At 37.8% G+C, this 17,652-nt stretch overlaps 1 protein-coding gene across 9 annotated transcripts in view; it reads right to left on the bottom strand.

The window, feature by feature from the left end:
• Window positions 1-17,652, bottom strand: part of LOC145506180 (uncharacterized) — a 300,106-nt gene that overhangs the window by 197,440 nt on the left and 85,014 nt on the right. For 2 of the 9 annotated variants that reach the window (XR_014053602.1, XM_081490206.1), the window contains exon 3: window positions 10,058-10,140. The exons of the other annotated variants lie outside the window; for them this stretch is intronic. Coding sequence is in view for 1 of the 2 variants with exons in the window: in XM_081490206.1 (XP_081346332.1) it covers window positions 10,058-10,116 (59 nt within the window). In the remaining variant the exon portion in view is untranslated. The remainder of the gene's footprint in view (window positions 1-10,057; window positions 10,141-17,652) is intronic. 9 annotated transcript variants of the gene reach the window in all.

The following is a 17,652-nucleotide window of genomic DNA, read 5'->3' as shown; positions in this document are numbered from 1 at the left end:
GAAGCATTTCTAAAATTATATAGTAACAGTGATGAACTCCTTAAGAGAAGAAAGTATAACTTGCTGTTCCCAGAATAGCTCTCAGCCTCATACACAGTAAGTAGTAAATATCCTCTTTCCAAAGTTTGCTTAATGCGTGTGTATGTGTTTTGTCTTCTTGCTACCATTTATGAAGGATTTACTATTTGCCAGGCTCAATAATAAGGACTTTATGCATTTTTTTTAATCTTCACAAAACCCTATGAATTAAAAACTATTATTAGTAATATCCATTCTATAAATGGATAAAGGGTGAACAGAGAGGTTTAATGATGTATACAAGTTCACACAGCTAGGGACTAAACAGATGTCAGCAATCTACATACATATTAGTAACAATAAACATTTGTAAAAGTCAAAGTAGAAATGGCTGCATGAGAAAACACATATGTACACTAAAAACTATACTCATTTATTCATTTGACAAATATTTAATGAAGAGAGTGGGGTAGGAAATGGGAATCATGTAGCCATACTTCAGTTTCTCTAAGCAAGTATCTTATCCCTTTAAGACAAATTCACAAAGTAAGTAAAAATAATTAAATCCATTTTCCCCACTAATCCTTGTGGTTTTTCTTTTCTTTTTCTTTCTTTTGCAAGGTGTTAGTCTCTGGACGTGCAGTTGAAAAAGCATGTTAATATCTCTACTAAAGTCCATCATAGTTTTATTGAAAATGAGCTATTCCAGTTATTTTTTTTATTAAAATAAATGGTGAAGAAAAAGAAAAAAAAACAAAAGGATTTCATCACACACGAAATATTTGGAAAAATAGTAGCCATAATAGTTAACAATTAGAGCTGAAATGAATTAATACTTGGAAAAAAAAATCTGAGAATAATTGCACCAAAACAAAAGCCAGGTAAATTCCAAGCTTCAGGATGCTAAATCTACCCACAAAACAGCTCAACAACAACCGAAATGGATGTTCAGTCCAAATATACATCCAGAGGTAGGTACGCTGAAACAAAATTTAGTCTAAAGCTGAGTGTTCATTTGCCAAGCAGACAGGCCATTAAAAACCTGTGGTTTGGGGTATTTTCAACTGAACCTGAATTTTCAGATGCATAAGTTAGTTTGCCTCCTTGGGAAGACATGATTTCCTGTTTTGAAGAGAAATGCAGGCTTCTAAAAGCTTATTGTAAAGGTTCAAAAGGCTACTTGGGCATCAAATAACTATTAAAAACAATATTTTGACTATTTAAGTGTAAACGAATCAGAAACATATGGATTAAATTTCCCTTAAATTGCACATGCTCTGAACTGCAGAGAATACGCATGGGTGAAAGCTGTTTTGGATTTCAGTGAGCTCCAAACACTCAAAAACTCATCTGAGATGTTCAGTGAACTCAAGAGTACAGCTGGATTCACCCATCCCTAATTCATCCCTATCCCATGCTTCTGGTCTTAATATAAGGAAGGGTGTAAGCACACAAATAGCTTACAGGTAAAATGTCTAGACCTAAATTTAGAGGTGATTGAAAAAAAGGGAGAGAGGAACAAATTTTTAAAATCTGTGTTTAAACAGAAAGTCTTTCAGGTTTAAAGAAAATCTGAAATATTCTTTAGACTATATAATTTCGTCTTAAATCTCTTTCTAATTAAAGATTGGAGAAGGCAATGGCACCCCACTCCAGTACTCTTGCCTGGAGAATCCCATGGACGGAGGAGCCTGGTAGGCTGCAGTCCATGGGGTCGCTGAGAGTCGGACACGACTGAGCGACTTCACTTTCACTTTTCACTTTCATGCATTGGAGAAGCAAATGGCAACCCACTCCAGTGTTCTTGCCTGGAGAATCCCAGGGATGGGGGAGCCTGGTGGGCTGCCGTCTATGGGGTCACACAGAGTCGGACATGACTGAGGTGACTTAGCAATTAAAGATTAATTCATACAACTCTAGGATGGAGACTAAAGTAAACTAACATTTTTTTCTGAGCTTCCACAATGTGCCAGGCACTGTGCTTGATACTTTTACATGCATTATTTCTTTATTCAGTCCCACCAAAAACCAGCTTATGATCCTCCTATGCACAGAAGACACAAGGTGTTCATATTTCACTCAATTTTTTTCTCACCTTGAGCTATCAGCCTGTTTACAATAAATAGCCTGAGACAAATAGGTCAACTGAAAAAAAAAGTTACATTTTCCTCATCCAGTTAAGCTGATAATACTAAGAACTGAAGTCCTTAGCTACTAATAGAACTACAAGGAACGGGAGGACAGAATAAAAAGTGATTTAGAGCATATGTTTGGGGATAGCAAACAAGTTAGGTCTTTTTCTCTCAGTCTTTTGTATGTCCTCTATGTAACCGGGGAAATAATACTCTACAAGGTCATTGTGAGTACAGAGTGAAAAGTTGTGTGTAATGTGCCTGGAGTAAATGCTCAATAAGTGATAACTATTACATAAGAAATAAGTATATTCATATGCTCAATATTATTTTCTCTAACAAACCAGTCAGAGCCAGACTGTGTCACCATCTATAACCCTTCCCAAAATGAGTCCCTCTGATCTGTCTCCAGATTATGTGATAAATGCTTCACCAAGCACACAGTAGAGATAATAAATGGTCCTCACACATCTGGCAGAGGTTACCTAGAACCACTTCCACCACAAGTTGCAACTCTCCACCTCATGGTGTGTGCCTTGTGCGATGTCATGCAGATTACTTGAAGATTGGAGCTACTCTAGCACATGTCAAGTTAGAAGTTGCCTGTGTCTAACAGCAGGGAATGCCATGACTCAGTTCTTATTAACTGAGGTTTAGCAACACTTTACAGGAGCCTCCCTTTTCCTATCAAAATCCAGTTGGCTCTTCTACTACCAGCGTAGGGTGTTTTCAGCCTTCCAAAAAGTCATAGCTCTTTCTCAAGTACCTCTCAGCTCTAGCACGTCACTTATCCACGCTGCCATGGTTGGAGGCAGCACAGAGCAGACATTCAGAACAACTATTCAGGATAGCTCCAACACTCAGATCCATCATCTCTGAGATAGGAGAACTGACATCGACAGCCCCTTCCCACCAACCACTCATGCTGTCTTATCTGGGGGGCATACCTCTGCCTCTCTTTGACCTCCAATTTTTGTATAAGGAGGGAGATGGAAAAGGGTGGTGGGAGAGTTCCCAGAAACATATCACAATTCCATACAGAAAAATGATCAAAGTTTTCTCTTTAAGTTTTCTTTTCTCAAGTTTTCTCTTTCTGCTCCTCCCACCTCTAATACCTCCCCACATGCCTGTTTTCTTGGGAAAAGGCCTGATGCTCCAGCATTTCAGCCCATGAGGTTTTCATAAAATTCCTGTGCAGGTTTAAACTTCTGAGTTATAGCAAACCTTGTCAAATTTGCTGGTTAGTCAACAACCTGTCAGCCATGCAAACCTGACTAGAAGAGGTATTCTGGCCAGCAGGGATCTGTGAGTCACTCATCTCCATGAGGTTTTAATGAGCTGCATTAACTCAAGCACTCTGACAAATCCATACATGAGGTAATTGGTTATAAATGCCTAGTGAGAGGCTACACACAGAGCGAAGGTGTTGAATGTTGTGTACTCACCACAGGTAAGAATTTTAAGAGGCAACCTAATTATTGAGAACCTTCTAATTCTCATTAGGTCTCTCTTTGGTTGGTTGCTCTTTAAGTTTGTAGGACCAGAACTAGCTTCAGATCATAGCTAAGAAGGTGAAAGTGACTGATATTTAACAGGGGGCCTTCCCTTCAGCCTATGTGCTCTCTGGAAGAAATAATGGGAAGGTATGCCCTTCCTGCAGCTCCACTGATAGTCAACTTTAGTTCGTCCATCAAAGGCAGATGTGCTGGCAAAGTAGAATTCTGGGTGCTGTTTAAGTTTCCATAATGCATTATCCACAGTGTTACCACAGGTCAGTTTGGCACAAGGCTGTAGGGTCACCTGCAGTATTGCATCACCATGGAAAAAGAAAAACAATCATTATTGGAGCTGCTGGCCTGGTAACAGAAGGTCTATAGTTAGTATCAGGGGCATATGTATAAGACTCAGCACTGCAGAGGGGGATCTAGGCAGGAATTGACACTGATGCCTGGTATATTATAACTGTGATCCAATGAATTTTGTCCACATCTGAGAGGTCTCCAGCCAATGGAACTGGCGACTGTGGAGTTATCTCTAAGGACACAGTTCTAGCTTTCAAGGAGATAAATGAGATTATCAGGACCTTACAATAGCCCAGGTTCAGGTGAGTGCTAGATGCCTAGGAGACCTGACTGGAGTACTAAGAAAAGTAACCAAGCAGGCTACCATGTAGAAACTGAAGCCCCCCAAACTCCTGTCTTTCCCCTATTTCACCCTCTTGTCACCAATCCCCAAATTCCACTCAAATGCCCGTTAGAAACCGAGGCACTATATATAATGCCTCCCTCTCTCACCCCCTTATATTCAAATCAAACACCAATGCTTTTGTTCCATATCCTTAATGTCTTTTGAATTTGACACTTCTTTCCATCCTCACTGTCATTACCTTAGTTCAGGACATCATTACCCTAACTAATGCACTGAGATTTGTCAAAATCTGTGAATCACGATCAATTTCGTGTCCTGTCTCTAAATGCCAGGCAGCTATCCTATATGATTCTGCAGGTTTCTCACTACACAAAGATGCCCCCCCAAAACTGACTGGGAACTGAAATCCAGCCTGAACTCTGCTCAACAAGCTTTGTGCCCTAGCATGGGGCTTGCCTCACTCAGTAGTTCGGACACATTTTTCTAATCCACACAAAAGTTTCTTACCAATAGCAGATATCCTGCTTGAAAGGATTAAGACTTAGACACTATCATTGGTCTCAAGTAACTCAAGAAAATCAAATCTCTGAATTATATATTTTAGAGATCCCAAAGCCCTAATCAATCTGAGAATATACCATTTTGCCCTCTAATCATCATGACTTTGAGCCTGAATGAATCCATAAACCACTGAATGAATCTACTCAACCTCTGCCCATCAGAACCTTTGCTTATAGTGGAAATTGCCAGAATTTTAAACCATACAGACTGAAAAACAAAGGCTATAAAAGTCAGTTTGAGGCCTTCTTCTTCTGTCTTCAAGCCAGTGAAGGTAGACCAAGCCCTTCTCACATTATCATTCTAACTTTTGTTCCATCCTTATGTCTCCTTCTTTAACTCTTTGCTGCCTCCTCTTACACTTCTAAAGATTCTGATGATTACACTAGACTCAAGCAAAAAAACACAGCATAATCTCCCTATACAAGGTCAGCTAATTAGCAACCTTAATTCCCCTTTGCATTATAACATAACATTTCCCAGGTTTGGGGAAATAGTACACAGACACTTTGAGGGAGCCATTATACTATCTTCCATAGCCATTCTAGTTTCTGGACTTGTAGTCACCTGGTACAATAAATTTCCCTCTAATTAAAGCCTACCTAATTTGAATTTGGGTCTGATTTACTCATCATATCCTCCCTCTCACCACTCAGCACAGTGCCACTAACAGTTTTTGATTGATAAATATTATTGAAAAACATATTTATTGATAATCTTAGTACCCAGATTGGAGAAGGAAATGGCAACCTACTCCAGTATTCTTGCCTAGAGAATTCCATGGACAGAGGAGCCTGGCAGGCTACAGTCCATAGGGTCACAAAGAGCTGGACACGACTGAGCAACTGTCACTTTTTAGTACCCAAATAACTTAGGTCAGTGGTTTTCAAACTAGATCTCACAGAATCCTAAAGTTCCGTTGCTGTGCCAGAGGGACCATCTGAGGTGAGGAGGGGAGACTAATGAAAATTATTTTGTAATTTCATGTAAAAATTTATTCATAAGAAGAAATTCTACTGCTACAGGAACTTTAAACAACACTGGAATTAGGTAATTGACAACATAGCACAATTCAAAATGCTTGCTTCATGAAGACGTTGATTTCATAACATAAACTGAACCAGCTGTCTAGGTGAGTTACCCTTGTAACGAAAAGGACATGTTTCATGTGGTGCCCAGCTGAAACTGAGTTGGGTAGAACTGGAGCATAAGACAGTCTCTTTGGAACTCAGCATTCATTCTAAATATAGTTTCCTACTCAATCCCCCTAATATTCTCTTCTAATTAAGCAAATTCCCTTGTCCCTGTAAATTTCAAATCTCTCTGTAATTCAATTAGAAATGAAAAATTGCCTTTTCCAAGCTACTGAGAGGAGAAAAACAATAGTGAGCATTATTAAGTGTTTACTTACTCTGGGCCACGCGCTATGCTAAGTAACTGACACATATTATCCCTTGTGTGTATACAATTTTTGCCATAAACCTGCAAAGTATACCTTTTGTCTCCATTTTACTAATAAGAAAAACTGGGACTAATTAATACTAAATATTCTGCCCAAGGCCACAAAACTTAAGAGATCCTTTAATATTCCCCCACACATTGGCCTTAAAGACACCAATAATAATAGGTGACCATTTGTCTTCCTGTCCTAAAACAACCCTTTAATTTACATGATGTCCAGAAGCACTCACAGAGATTTCAAATTTATAGTTACATTTAAATGGAAAGTAAACTTTATAGAGTGGGAAATCTTCATAAAGACCATGCCTCACTAAATATAAAATTTCTGGTTTAGAATAAACAATTTTGCTGAAATTTCCACAGAGAATCTATTTGTCCTGAGTAAAGCATAGTGAGTAACTGACCAGAAGCACTTTAGAAGAGATTAGCAACCTACTCTGAGGGCAGTCAAACCTGGGTTTGGGCTTGAACCCTGGCTGTGTGACTGTGGGGAAATTCTTAACTCTGCTAAACTGGTTTTCACCTGTTAAATGGGGATGATTATACTGGCACTGAGAGGAATAAATAAGGAAATGACAATTAGAATGTTTGAAAGAGTCTCAGTCATACAGCAAACAACAAATATCTGTTGTTAGTATAATTGAGTCATTTATAGAGTTTTTGAATATGAATTTTAAATATCAGTTCCCATTGTACAGTACCAATAGTCATTAGTAGCAATAATGATAAATCAGTAAAATAGCAATAGTAACTGCTCCCTCTCATTCCTGAACATCCATTGCTCCCTCTACAGAAGTGATACCATAAACATCAAGTCTGTTATATACACTTCATTTAAAAAAATAACTCTCATAGCATTGAAACATGTATATTATCATATGTGAAACAGAACACCATTCCATGTTCGATGCATGTGACAAGGGCTCAGGGCCAGGGCAATGGGATGATCCAGAAGGATGGGATGGGGAGGGAGGTGGGTGGGGGGTCCAGGAAGGGGAACACATGTAAACCCATGGCTGATTCATGTCAATGTATGGCAAAAACTATTACAATATTGTAAAGTAATTAGCCCCCAACTAAAATAAATAAATTTATATAAAAAAAAAAATAACTCTCTTGTGAACTACATTTACCACTTAACTATCACTCAATCTTTATGCTCCCCATTAGAACAAAAATCTTCAAAATCCTGTTTAGAGGGACTTCCCTGGTGGTCGAGTGATTAAGAATCCACCTTCCAATGCAGGGAATGTGGGTTCAATCCCTGGGCAGGGAACTAAGATCCCATATGCTACAGGGCAACTAAACCTTTGCACTACAACTAGAGAGCCCGGGTGATGCAAGAAGAGAAGCCTGCACCACAACGAAAATCCAATGCAGGGCCGCCCCCCAGAAAAAATCCTGTTTGTACACATTGTCCATACTTCCTCTCCTCCTATTCTCTCCTGAGGCCACAATACTGAGCTGTTTTGCTTCCAGCCCCTGTTTGAAAGTCACTTTTGTCAAGATCACCAAGGACCTCCTCGTTATCAAATCCAATGCTCATCTTACTTGTCCTTTAAGCAGCATTTGACTCAGTTGACCATTTCTCCCTTTTTGAATCATTTTCTTCACTTGGCAACCACAACAGCACTCTCTCAGTTTTCCTTCTACTCTCTCAATTCTTTCAGCTCTCTATTTCAATCTTGTCTACTGGTTCTGATTAATTTCCCAGAACTTTAACAGTGCCCTAGGGCTCATATCTCTGCCTTTTAGCTAACCCCCTTCTCTAGTGATCTTATCCATTTCTGCACTGTAAGTAACATGTAGAAACTAACAGCTCTTAAATGTATATCTCGAACTCCAACCTCTTCCTTGAATTTCAGATTTGTATAACCCATTGAACACCTCTGTTTGACTGCCTAAGAGGTATCTCACAAATAACAGTTCCCAATCTGAATTCCTATTTTCCTATTTCTACCCTCTCTCTGCCTCCACCCTTCCATTAACTCTGTAAGTAGCAACCCCATTTTTTAAGCTGCTCAGATCAAAAACTTCTTTGACATTCTCTCACACCACTCTTGGCCACATCTAATCCATAAGCAAGTCTTATTAACTCCACTTTCAATCTGGCTTCAATTTAATAATTTACCCTACAATCCAATAAGCAGCCTTACTTTAAAATTTACACCAGACAGTATCACTCCTTTGCTTAAAAATCCTATAATTGCTTCCCATTTCATTCAGAATCAAGTCCAAAGTTCTTACTATAGTCTATAAAGCCTTTCATAATGTTGCCCTTATTTCTGATTTCATCTCCCAGTATGTTTCTTCTAGCTCACTCCACTCTAGCCAGACAGAACTCTGTAGTGTTTCTTGACTACTTCAAGGCTTTATACTAGCTTTACTCTCTGCTTGAAATATTCTTCCCAGCTAATTCTATATACCTTGCTCCCTCATTTTATTCAAGTGTCTGTTCAAATGTTACCTTAGCAGAGAAATTGTGAAATAGTCATCCCATCTTCATCACTCTCTATTTCTTACCTTCCCTCATTTTTCTTCATAAGAGTCATCACTACCAGGAATATTAATTTTTTATTATCTGTTTTCCTCATAGTAATGTAAGTTTTATAAGTCCATGGACTTTGTCTTTATAGTTAATTGCTATAACATAAATGCATAGAATAGTACATGACAAAAAAATAGAAGCATTCATAAACCTTTGTTGAATTAATAAATCATTTGTTAATCCCTTATTATGTAGCCATTATCTTAGTGTATCAATACAACCATTTGCGGTTAAACGCTTGGGCACTGGAATCAGAATGCCATGAGTCTGATACTATTAATAACTCTTCTACTAGTTATATCAAATTGGATAAAGTATTTTGCTTCTCTAAACCTTGATTTCTTCATCTGTATAATAGGGAATAATTTCTCTTTCACGGTATTACTGTCAAGATTAAAATGAATAATATATGAAGAGCTTTACACAATGGCTAGAGATCAAGCCAGTCAATCCTAAAGGAAATCAACCCTGAATATTCATTGGAAGGACTGATGCTGAAGCTGAATCTCTGATACTTTGGCCACCTGAGGTGAAGAACCAACTCATTGAAAAAGACCCTGATGCTGGGAAAGATTGAGGGCAAAAGGAGAAGAGGGAGACAGAGAATGAAATATTTGGATGGCATCACTGACTGAAAGGACATGAGTTTGAGCAAACTCCAGGAGACAGTGTAGGACAGGGAAGCCTGGTGTGCTGCGGTCCATGGGGTCAAAAAGAGTTGGACATGAATGAGTGACTGAACAACAAACAACAACAAACATTGCATTGCATTCATCTAGGTAAGAAAACTAAGAATCAGAAAGTTAAAAACCCAAAGTCAAACAGATAGGTTATAAAATAGAAGGAGAGCAGGCTAGACTACAGAATCTAGAGCCTGATGCTTGATGATCTGCTTATGTGTGTTATACTGATTGTTCTTGAAACTAACTCTAGACAAGCAGCTTTTCCTCCTCCATTTGTTTCTATATCTAAAAAAGCAAAATGAAACTTTTCTTTAGAGTTTTATGAGATCCTGCTGAGGTGTCCTATTTTCTGGAGTGGATACAATCAACTTTCTATTTTCATTTATTCACACTACAAACAAATGACTAGGAACTTATAATCTCTTCAGAACATAAACCATGTGTTTTTATGACAAGAAAACCAGGAGAACTGAGAGAGTGCTAAAGAAATTCAGAGACAAGAGTCATACCTTTGCTTCTTGGTAGATGAGAACACTCTCCTATTCCTTCCCTCACTCCCAGTCCACATGGTAGTTTCTTTGTAAAGCCCTCACTGTGGAAACCAAATGCATGAGAATGACTGACATACAAACTTACTTTTCTCGTAAGTGTTAAGGATTCTTGTTTAAGTTCCCAACATCAATTTCTCAAAACAAAAATGCATAGATAATCTTTTGGTGAATAAATCAGAATGCTTACTATTCATCTCATCTGGTTTGCACACTCTTGAGTGGTGCCTCTGGGTACACTATGAAAAGAGCTTTAATTAAGAGCAAACACACTTGGGTTTTGCTTATCTTGGGTATAATAATCAGACTAAAGATTTCACGAAGGGGGAAGAAAGCAGATACTTTTTTCCCAAAGCTTTTTGTCTATTTATGCAGTTACTAAAAAAAGAAAGAGAAGGAAAAAAGCCACATATATTGTATAATGTTATTTACAATCTCTGGAGAGAATGAACATGCAGTGTTAGTGTGCATGGATACTGTCATGTGTTAAAAGAAACACTCCTGTAGTGGGCCCATAACTATATAATTTTGAGGTTGGATTTCAGGATTTATTGGGATAAGGTAGTCATAGAGATGGTGATATTTTAGCATTTTCTATTCAACATGGGAATTCAGAGATTTATCCTAGGACAGATGAAGGGGAAAGCTATATGTCTCAACTTCTATTTTTAATGAGGGTGAATTTGCAGGGATGTCAAGAACTGGACAGTTCATTTGCCAAATCTCTGTTTTACATATGAATGCTTCTTTTTTTTTTTTTTTGCCACCTTATTCTTCTGAAAAAGGTGTTGTTGAGAAAGAACTGGCTTCAGAGGCACATGTGCTATATCAGTTGGAAGCATTCCTATGTGGAAGCCTCTATGCTTCACACTAAATAAAACTACACGATATTTACTACCACTTAATCCAAAGACCCCCTCCTCCTTCCATTTATGGTAACTGAACTGTGTTTAGTGTGTGTGTGTGTTTAACTACATCTGGACTGAAAATATGTTTTTTAAAATACATTAGTTAAAAGTATGATAGTTCTTGTCATTCTTCTTTAACTTGAAAGCCTGACATTCTTGCTTATGATCCTATCTCCCAAAGTGAAACCTTTAGGCAAATCTCTCTAAGCCTCAGAATTCACATTGGAAAATTAGGAATTATAATATCTACCACACACGCAAAAAATGTTACCAAGATTAAAGGCTATAACTTTTATATACCATTTAGCATATACACAATAAATGCTATTTGGGAATATAAACAATAAATGCTACTTGGAAGGTAAATAGAGTACAGAGGTTTGTAAGCAAATAGACCTGATTTTTTCTGCTACTTATAAACTGTGCAACCTTGACCAGTTTAATTTCTCTGAGCTTCAATTTCTTTTTCTTTAAATTGGAATGACATATTATCTAACTCATAATATGTGATACTTACATCTGATAATATATCTAAAGTGCTTACCACAGCGCCTAACACATTGTAAATGCTCTATATATTAACCATTATTATGAATTTATTACTTTTTGAATGCTTGTATAGACAGCATATTTTAGCACACTTTCAGGAAAATCTGTGAAAAGATTCATTTATTTTCTTATAAGAATAAAGATTGACATGAGACACTCTATGTATTATATAAATTGAGAATTATAGAGGCCTAAAAACTAGTAAATTATAGAGCATCTCTGAACTGATTAGACCATTTGAGATCTCTCAGTCTGGATATATCTATCCTGGCATGGATGTGTATAGGCATTCTTGGTCTAAGTTCAATCAAGAATCACATAAGCTCTTTGAGCTTCCAGCTGTGTCTCTCCCAGAACAAGCTAGACATCTAAAGAAGTGGTTCTTATCTTGCCCTCTCTGAGCTCTCAGGCCCAGCTAGGCCAAGCTCCTGTTCCTTTAGTTCCTTGCTCAACAGCTCTCTGCAACTCAACTTTCATGAATTCATGTCTCCTTCCATTGGAACTATGCTTTTGATCTCTAGTTCTCCTGGAATCCAGAGTCATTAATTTTGCATAACATTCTTGTTTTCCCACTTCTAGTTAACTCTGAATAAAAACTACAGACATGCAAAAACCATAATTCAAGGCAAGTATACAATGACACACCCACCAAAGAGACCCAAGACATAGTCAGAGTGACTGTGCAGAAATCATTGAAAGCGCAGTTAGAATCACAATCTTCCAGCACCAAAAGGGTTTTATGGTAGTTACTATGGTCAGTGAAGTATAACACATTCTGAACTGAAAAAAAAAAAACAAATCTGCCTTGGGAAAAAAGCTGCTTTGTGGACTGCCATGTGGAAATCATTCAGAAATATCTAAGTTTTTCAAAAGGCATTTGATTCATTCATTCTGTTTTTCAACAAATGTGTGGAAAAAGTAAGAATAATTGCTAACACTTATTGAGCATTTTCTATGTGTCAGATACTGTTCTAAGCACTGAAAAATGATAACATAATAGGAAGTGGATAATGCATAAGATCTCCACCTAAGTGGACTTCCCAGGTGGCTCAGTGGTAAAGAATCCACCTGCCAAGCAGGAGATACGGGTTCAATTCCTGTGTTGGAAAGATCCCCTGGAGGAGGAAACAGCAACCCACTCCAGCATTCTTTCATGGGAAATCCTACGGACAGAGGAGCCTGGTGGACTAAAGTCTATGGGGTTGCAAAAGAGTCAGACACGACTTAACTAAATCACCACCACTTCCACCTCCACCTAAGTAAACTGAGGCACAAAGGGGTTAAATTATTTGCCCAAAGTTACAAGGTAAGTGATGAAACCAGCTACTTACCAGATGCAAGGCATTATGCCAGAGACTGAGGATACAAAAGTAATAGTATCTAATCCTGTCTTTACAACAATTATATTCAAATGAAACAGTCAGTCAAAAAGAGTAAACAAATAAAATAATTTCAAATAAGCACACAAAAGGAATAAAAATGGGGGAAGTACTTTTGATAAGGTGGTTGTTATGGGCTAAACCGTGTCTTCCTCAAAATTCATATGTTGGAATTCCAACCCCCAATACTTCCAAATGTGACTGCATTTGGACACAGGGCCTTTAAAGAGGCCACTAAGGTAAAATTAGGTCATATGAGTGGGGAACTAATCCAGTATGATTGGTGTCCTTGTAAGAAGAGAGATTAAGACACAATCAGTCAAAGAGAGATGAGGTTGTGAAGATATCTGAAGAAGATAGCCTTCTGTAAGCCAAGGAAAGACGACTCCAAAAGAAACCAACTCTGCTCATCTCATGATCTCAGACTTCTATCTATTAGAACTATGAGAAAATAAATTTCTGTTAAGTCACCCAACCTGGGGTACTTTGTTTTGGCAGTCCTAGATAAGCAAGTGTTAATTGCTCAGTCATGTCTTACTCTTTGTGACCCCATGGACCATAGCCTTCCAGGCTCCTCTGGAGTGCCAATGTTCTTTGTAGCACTATTTACAAAGCTAGGACATGGAAGCAACCCAGATGTCCATCAACAGATGAATGGATAAAGAGGCTGTGGTACATATATACAGTGGAATACTACTCAGCCATTAAAAGGAATGCATTTGAGTTAGTTCTAATGAGGTGGATAAACTAGAGTCTATTATACAGAGTGAAGTCAGAAAAAGGAAAACAAACATTGTATATTTATGCATATATATGGAATCTAGAAAGATGCTACTAATGAGCCTATTTGCAGGGCAGCAATCGAGATGCAGACATAGAGAATAGACTAATGGACGTGCTGTGGGGAGGAAGAAGAAGGTGAGATGAATGGAGAGAGTAGCATAGAAGCATATACACTACCATACATAAAATAGATAGCCAGTGGAAATTTGCTGCATGACTCAGGGAACTCAAACTGGGGCTCTGTAACAACCTAGATGGGTGGCAAAGGGTGGAAGAGAGGTTCAAGATGGAGGGGACACATGTACACCTATGGCTAATTCATACTGATGTATAGCAGAAAGCAAACCAATATTGTACATCAATTATCTTTCAATTAAAAATAAATAAATTACAAAAAAAAAATGCTGGAGTGGGTAGCCATTTCCTTCTCCAGGGGATCTTCCTGAGTCAGGGATCAAACCTGGGTTTCCTGTGTAATAGGCAGATTCTTTATCGTAGAAGCCACCAAGGAAGCCCATAGCAGTCCTAGAAAACTAATTAAAAAAGAAAGAAAGAAAACTAATACAATGATCAAAAAAAGCCTCTCTTTGAAGTGAGTATATTTAAAGTTAGGACTTGCAGAATGACAAAAATAGAAAAGAGCTCCAAATAGAGGAACTCTATTGACTTTTGCAGTCAATAAGAAATTTACTTGTTTTTAAAAAAAACCCAAATGCTGGCATTGTTCAGAAAAATTTAACAGGTTTAATTGTTATAAAGTTAAACTGCTGAAACTTGTTCACTAAAGCATTTTGACTTTCATTAATGCTTTATGTCTCTGAATTTATATTACAAATTCACACACAAATGAAAATGGAAAAACTGCCAATACCTTATTTTTGTCCCATATTTTTCCACTTGTAATCATATACTTATGTACTTTTGAACCCATGGGAAAAAAATTCTCACCTTGAGGTGAGAATTAAAAGCTTTAAACATTGGGTCTGGTTTCAGGAGTAAGTCAACATAGCTCCTTCATTGAGTGGTTATTCACAAAACACTGTATAATTTGGAAGTTTTTACAATATTACAATATTATTCTCAAGCCTCATCACAATTACAGGAAGCAGGTACTAACAGCTTCCCTTTACAGACAGAAACTAAGGCACTAGAGCTGTGAAGTGAGGTCACACAGTGACACCAGAGCCAGAACTCGCCCTAGTCCCTCTGATGCCAAAGCCAACACTGTTCCCACTATAGCAAAGTCTCATCCTAACCACAAAGACGTCGATTTTGTAAAAAGGCTCTAGGACTCAAGGCCAGATATACCCAGGGAAAGGCAGATTAAGAGCTGAGAAACAATAAACAGCGTAGAGAGTTCTTCTGGAAGAGCGTTTCCTTCATCTCTTCATGTTTCACATCCCTGCCTCCACACCCTCCTCTTCTTGTCTTCAATAGTGACGGTGCTATATTACGGGTTTTATTGGTTGTTAAAATTTGTTTTCATGAATAAGATATGTTACTTGTTTTGATTTCCTCTTTACTTTGACTGGGTAGATCTATGAATTCTCTACATAATGGCTTTGAGTTTAACTATAGCTTTTGCAAAAAGGAACCTCAACAGCTACCTATACTGCTTGCCAGCAAGGCATGGGGAAGTAGGACAGGCAAGGGAGATTTCCATATAACACACATGTTCTAAGTCCAAAATTACAATAATTATAGATGGCAAAGACTGAGCATTCTATCTCCAGGAAGGTCGATGAAAGATTATGAAAATGTTTAGTCTAGGCCTGTTCCCATTCTCCTAATATCACATAAAGTGAACAAACCATATATGCTTTTGCTATCAGGCTACTGCATAATCTAATCAAATATAGTTTTAGCATACTTCTGCAATGTCATGACCCATGACTCTATCATATTTCACAATCAGCTCTTCCCACTGAAGCATCTGGGAATCTGAATGCACAAACAAAACACACTGATGATCTATCAAAAGTTATTCAAAAAATATTTTGAAGGTCTGTTATGGAGGAGGCCCTCTATTATCACTGTGAAGGTTATAAAAAACAGTTAAAAATAAGACTAATCCTCACAATGAGTGTAAAATTCTAACAGAAAAATGTCATCTTTACCTATAAGTATAATTCAAGACAGAATTTGTAAATTGTGGGAAAAGGGTTGAGAATGAAAAGAGGAGTTGACATATAAATGTGAGCATTAGGGAGCCTTTTGTGGAAGAGAAAGTACTTATACTGGGTTAGGATTTTAACTGGTATAAATTATAAAGGGCCAACTTTCAAATTCAAAAAAAATATAAGCAAAAGTTAGAAAAAGTGGAGCATTTTCAGCAGATACTTTGATAAGAGTTTGCAAGTCAGGCTGAGAAGCACTAGCTCTATTTCTTAAACAATACAAAGCCAAGACAGTGTTTAATCTAAATAAGGGAAAGTCCAACAGAGAATGCCTTCCATAAATCAGGTGCCAAGTTTGGCCCATTTCATATGAGTGTATACTTTCATCACCACAATCCAAAGACTCATAACACACTCAGATGAGGAAACTGAGGCTTAGGAAGGTTAAATACAGAATTAGCAATGGGAATGACATGATCATAACTATGCTCTAGGAGAACAGTCTCAAAAAAAGGAGGAAGAACTCTCATTATCAGAAATAAGAAAGTGAAGGAAAGATGATTTAGGATCAGGATAAAGACATGCTGAGTCTGAACTGAGTGAAATACAGCTAAGTGAAGATTTCCAAATAGCAATTTTAAAGATAAGGATGAAATTGACTTGAGAGATCAGAGCTAGATGTAGATTTGAAAGTCGTGTCTTTGGAGATGATAGTTTAAGTCACAGGACACACAGGATCACAAAAGAGTAAGTCAGGAGGAGACAATGGAACTTATGACAATCCAACAGCCAACAAGGGGGGAGGGACACATTAGGCATATAGGATTAACAGATGCAAATTACTACATAAAAGTAGGTAAGTAACAAGTAAAAGAGAGAGAGAGAGGACAGTGGAAGACAGAGCCTTGGGAAATGTCACTCTTCAGAAGAGAAGAGGAAGAAGGTAGGCCAGTGACCAGTGACACAGAGTTAAAAAATGGAAAAGTGAAAGATTAAGGTGAAGAATAGTAAAGCTCAAATTCCCAGTATATGCTGTTGTTCAGCTGGTCAGTCGTGTATGACTCTTTGTGACTCTATGGACTGTAGCATGCCAGGTCCTTCACTATCTGCTGGAGTTTGCTCAAACTCATGTCCATTGATTCGGTGATGCCATCCAACCATCTCATCCTCTGTCATCCCATTATATAATAACTGCAAATCTAAATCAACAAAATTGAAGATAAAAGGATGAAGGTAAATGAAAGTGGAATAATGAAAATAGAAAAAGTACAAAAAATTTACAATAGGTGTTGTAGGGAATGCAACAAGGAATCAGTGTGACAGGAATGAAAGTATCAAAAGCAGCAATGAGATCCAGCAAGTATTTGTGGTAGAGTCAGGGAGAGGGATATTGTGACTCTCTCTGGGAATGCTGATAGCCTATGAACATAACAAAACAGGTAGTGAAATAAGTGAAAGTGAAAGGAGAATAGAGGATGTGGAATCTATCGTGGAGCGCAGACTGAGAAGAGAAGCAACTGAATTCTGCTTTCCCCTTGGTCTCCAACAACCCCAACTATGGCTAAGTCGATTTTTTCTTAAATGCAAAGATCAGTAGTACCAAAACTTTAAAAATACAAAATAAGCATCCAAGCCAACCCTGTTTCCTTAGTGAAAACAGGTACATCAGCCATACTGAAAGACAAAAGAAATATGTACATTGTTCAACAATGTGAAATTTGACCAGATATCCTGTCCAAGCTGTGAACCAAATTCTGTTCTACCGGCCTTCTGATTACTCTGCATGGAAGGCAGCTTGATCAAGCAGAAAAGACTCACAT

Source organism: Giraffa tippelskirchi, chromosome 5 (assembly GCF_054371585.1).
Source record: "Giraffa tippelskirchi isolate mGirTip1 chromosome 5, T2T-mGirTip1v1.2.pri, whole genome shotgun sequence".
Taxonomy (NCBI): Eukaryota; Metazoa; Chordata; class Mammalia; order Artiodactyla; family Giraffidae; genus Giraffa; species Giraffa tippelskirchi.
The sequence above is the reverse complement of the archived record's forward strand: the minus strand, read 5'-3'. Positions and strand labels throughout refer to the sequence as shown.